This window comes from Diceros bicornis, chromosome 30, assembly GCF_020826845.1.
Source record: "Diceros bicornis minor isolate mBicDic1 chromosome 30, mDicBic1.mat.cur, whole genome shotgun sequence".
NCBI classification, from domain to species: domain Eukaryota; kingdom Metazoa; phylum Chordata; class Mammalia; order Perissodactyla; family Rhinocerotidae; genus Diceros; species Diceros bicornis.
The window spans coordinates 10,651,808-10,656,206 of record NC_080769.1 but is presented as its reverse complement, the minus strand read 5'-3'; the positions used below and the strand labels follow the sequence as shown (position 1 = coordinate 10,656,206).

General features: G+C 36.9%; 1 protein-coding gene across 1 annotated transcript; it reads right to left on the bottom strand.

Annotated features, from left to right (window-relative positions):
• Window positions 1-1,277: 1,277 nt before the first annotated feature.
• On the bottom strand, window positions 1,278-2,231 carry LOC131394445 (olfactory receptor 7E24-like). The gene has a single exon (XM_058525816.1). It carries the CDS (start codon window positions 2,205-2,207, stop codon window positions 1,278-1,280), a length of 930 nt encoding a protein of 309 aa, XP_058381799.1. The 5' UTR covers window positions 2,208-2,231.
• Between the last annotated feature and the right edge of the window lie 2,168 nt (window positions 2,232-4,399).

Sequence of the window (4,399 nt, the reverse complement as noted above, 5' to 3'; positions counted from 1 at the left end):
TCCACATCGGTCTTAACAACATCTTTTCAAACACCACATCTGACCGGGCAAGAGAAACAATAGAAAAAATAAACAAATGGGACTACATCAAACTAAAAAGCTTCTGCACAGCAAAGGAAACCATCAACAAAACGAAAAGACAACCTAACAATTGGGAGAAGATATTTGCAAACCATACATCTGATAAGGGCTTAATCTCCAAAATATATAAAGAACTGATGCATCTCAACAACAAAAAAACTACCAACCCAATTGAAAAATGGGCAAAAGACCTGAACAGACATTTCTCCAAAGAAGATATACAGATGGCCAACAGACACATGAAAAGATGTTCAAAATCACTAACTATCAGGGAAATGCAAATCAAAACTACAATGAGATATCACCTCACGCCCGTCAGAATGGCTATAATTAACAAGACAGGAAACAATATGTGTTGGAGAGGATGTGGAGAAAAGGGAACTCTCATACACTGCTGGTGGGAGTGCAAACTGGTGCAGCCACTATGGAAAACAGTATGGAGATTCCTCAAAAAATCAAGGGTAGAACTACCATATGATCCAGCTATTCCACTGTTGGGTATTTATCCAAAGAACTTGAAAACACCAATTTGCAAAGGTACATGCACCCCTGTGTTCATTGCAGCGTTATTCACAATAGCCAAGACTTGGAAGCAACCTAAGTGCCCATCAAGGGACGAATGGATAAAGAAGCTGTGGTATATATACACAATGGAATACTACTCAGCCATCAGAAACGATGAAATCCAGCCATTTGTGACAACATGGATGGACATTGAGGGTATAATGCAAAGTGAAATAAGTCAGAGGGAGAAGGTCAAATACCGTATGATTGCCTTCATTAAGTAGTAGATAATAACAACAATAAACAAACACATAGGGACAGAGAGTGGATTGGTGGTTACCAGAGGGGAAGGGGGGAGGGAGGAGGGTGAAAGGGATAATTCGGCACGTGTGTGGTGATGGGTTGTAATTAGTATTTTGGTGGTGAACATGATGTAGTCCATGCAGAAATAGAAGTACAATGATGTACACCTGAAATTTTTACAATGTTATAAACCAATGTTACTGCAATAAACAAAAAATAAAAAAAAAAAAGAACTACACTAAGAGGTAAAATTGTGTAAATTGAGAGAAGAGAGCTGTGTAGGTACATATACACTATATGACTAAAGACTCAAAATTTCTTGCTGCACATGTTTGATTTTGCTGCCTTTTCCAGTCCTATGAACCAAAAAGATAGCACAGTTATTGAGGTCAGGATATTCTGCTGATAATCCTCCACAAGGCATTCTTGATGTCCCTGTTTCTCAGGCTGTAGATGAAGGGGTTCAACATAGGGGTGACCACAGTGTACATCACTGAGGCCACCACATCTTTTCTTGAGAAAGATAAGACAGTTGAACTGAGGTACACTCCAAGGCCTGTTCCATAATATAAGCAAACAATTAACAGGTGAGAGCCACAGGTGGAAAACATTTTGTATTTCCCACCTGATGAGGAGACTTTCAGGATGGAGGAAATAATTCGAGTATAAGAATAAAGGATACCTGTGAGTGGAACACCACCAAAGATGGCACTAATAAAATAAATTAACATGTTACTTGTGAGGGTGTCAGAACAGGCAAGTTTGAGGAGTTGAGGAGGATCACAGAAGAAATGAGGGATTTTCACATCTGCACAGAAGATAAGCTGTGACATCATCAAGTAGTGCAACTGGGAGTCCAAAAGACTGATGAAAAATGACACCAGGACCAACAAGCCACAGAGATGGAGGTTCATGATGACTGGGTAGTGTAGGGGGTGACAAATGGCCACTAACCGGTCATAGGCCATCACAGCCAGGAGCAGACTGTCCAAACATGCAAAAAGAGAAAACAAGGACACCTGAGTTAGGCAGCCTGCATAGGTGATGGATTTGCTGTGTATCTGCAGGTTCACCAGCATCTTGGGGACTGTAATGGTGCTGAAACTGATGTCAGCCAAAGACAGATTGGAAAGGAAGATGTACATGGGGCTGTGGAGGCGGGCGTCAGAGCTGACAGCCAGGATGATGAGCAGGTTCCCAAGTACAGTGACCAGGTACATGGTCAGGAAGAGCCCAAAGAGGAGAGGGTGCAGTTCCAGATCATCTGAGAGACCCAGGAGGAGGAATTCTGAGACACTTGTTAGATTCTGTGGTTCCATCTAGATAGGACACCTTTTGAAAAAGAAGAGAGTGTTGAATAAACAAGACAAAGGGTAGAGGCACCCAGCTAAATCTTCATGTTTTGGATTCAAGCAATTCAAAACTAAAGCGTTCACTCTTGAAAACTAACACCCCATTACCTTCAAAGATATTTCTCAGTTATGAATTCTCTTTAGAAATCGTTCCTTATTCATGTTGAAACTATTCACCTGTTTCAATATACACCCACTTCAGAGCCACTGAGCCAAAGATTACTAGATAAGCAGTGACATTTGAGATAACAAATCCATGAACACAGTAAAATATCTGCATCCTACATGTGAAGGAAAAATATAAAGAAGAAATATCCTTCTCTCTTAAGAAAAAAAATTATTCTAAAGGACACTGAAAAGCAGTCAAATGTACTTTATCTTATCCAAATGCAGAGCAAGAAATGCTCTTAATTTGGAATGTAGACCTGGATGAGCTAAAACCCCATTAACTAGATTCTGAATTAAAATGGAATGTTCATGATTAGGTAGCATTTTTATATGCCAATTATCCCCCTGGATTTTCATTTTTATTTGATTGTATGACATGCATCTTCCATGAATATAGGTGTTTACTGAAACGTGTGGATTGTCTGGTCAAAGTCTTTTCAAAATAACTCAAATATATAAATATTTGACCTTGGTGAACTTAATATTTTGATAAGTTTTTGGTAAACGCACAGAATCATATAGCATTGCTGATCACGAAGATGGCATTAATTTACAATGCACCAATGATTACGCAATAATTACATTTTGATGAACAATCAGTATCTATCTTTCATTTTTTGCCAGATTATTTTCTATCAAGGCTACACAATCTCAGGGAAACATCCAAGGTTAAGGTCACTTTTTGCTGTTTTTGTTTGTAGTGGCTTTGTAAAACTTCTTAAATATATTTCTAATCCTAAACATTTGTGAAGGGTTGTTTTTCCCTCAAATCCAACTTCTTATGAATAGTTGAGAAATTTGGAACGAAATCCAGATCTGAATCCTTAAGATGGCCTTCTTTTCCCAGCTTAAGAACTTTTTAAGTCAATCCTTTTTGATAAAATGTATAGCATTTCTCGTAAATTCAGCTCCCTGAAGGCAGTCAGGTCTTCATTTCTCCTAGCAGGTCAAAAATGATTTAATTTGGGAAAAATGCAAATGCAAAAAGAACAGAGAATACCATTACAATCACCAAAGTAGTTTGTTCACGAGTTTAATGGGAATATTAATTGAACCTACCTTATCAAGTTGCTATAAAAGTCAAATTAAATAATAATGATAGAGTGCTTAGACAGTGGTTCTCAATGCCAGTTTGCCATTATAATTACTTGCTAATCTTTAAAAACTTACTGATGTGCTGGTCACAATCTAGAACCAATTAAATCAGGATCTCTACATGTAAATCCTTTGGTCATACTAACACATAGCCAGGGTAGAGAACCATTGCCAGGCTCGTAGTAAATGCTCCATTAATGTTAACATTTATCATCACTACCATTATTAGCTGCTACTCATATTAAACATATAAATATTTAATCCTTCTTGCTTCAGAATTCATATTTATTTTTGAGATTTTAATTTAAGTTTTTTTGCTATCCCTGCATGATCCCATTGTCTTGCACTTCAGTTGCCCAAAGGCAAACATCGTCACGAATTTGGTGGATGTATTTTCCTTTCAATGTTTCCATAATATCAGTATTTATTTACGTATTCATAAATAGTTTTCTTGAAAAATTACCTAAATACTATGATAATACAGTATTGTTTCCTGAGAAGTTCTCATTTACCAAAATATTGTATTGCAAGTCTCTGTGAAATACACACACCTGTTTCAAACAATTTAAATGAATCATAGTGTTACTTGAGAGATGAAGTTCAATTTATATTTCAATTTCTTATTATGATATTCCTAATAATATTCTAACACCTATCTGCATATGACCCAAGTGAGAATTTCCATAAGATATATGCATGAAAGATAATTGTTTGAATTGTAAAAATGATTAATGTGCAATTTTACTACTAATTATCTACATTTATTTTCCCAGTAGAAAATGTAGACAAAATCAACTACATGCTCTTATGGTCAAGGTACAGAATTAGAAAGATCCCTCAAGTCTGTCTTGCAATGGCCTTTCCACGATAGATCCACGTGAAAATTCCCATCTCGT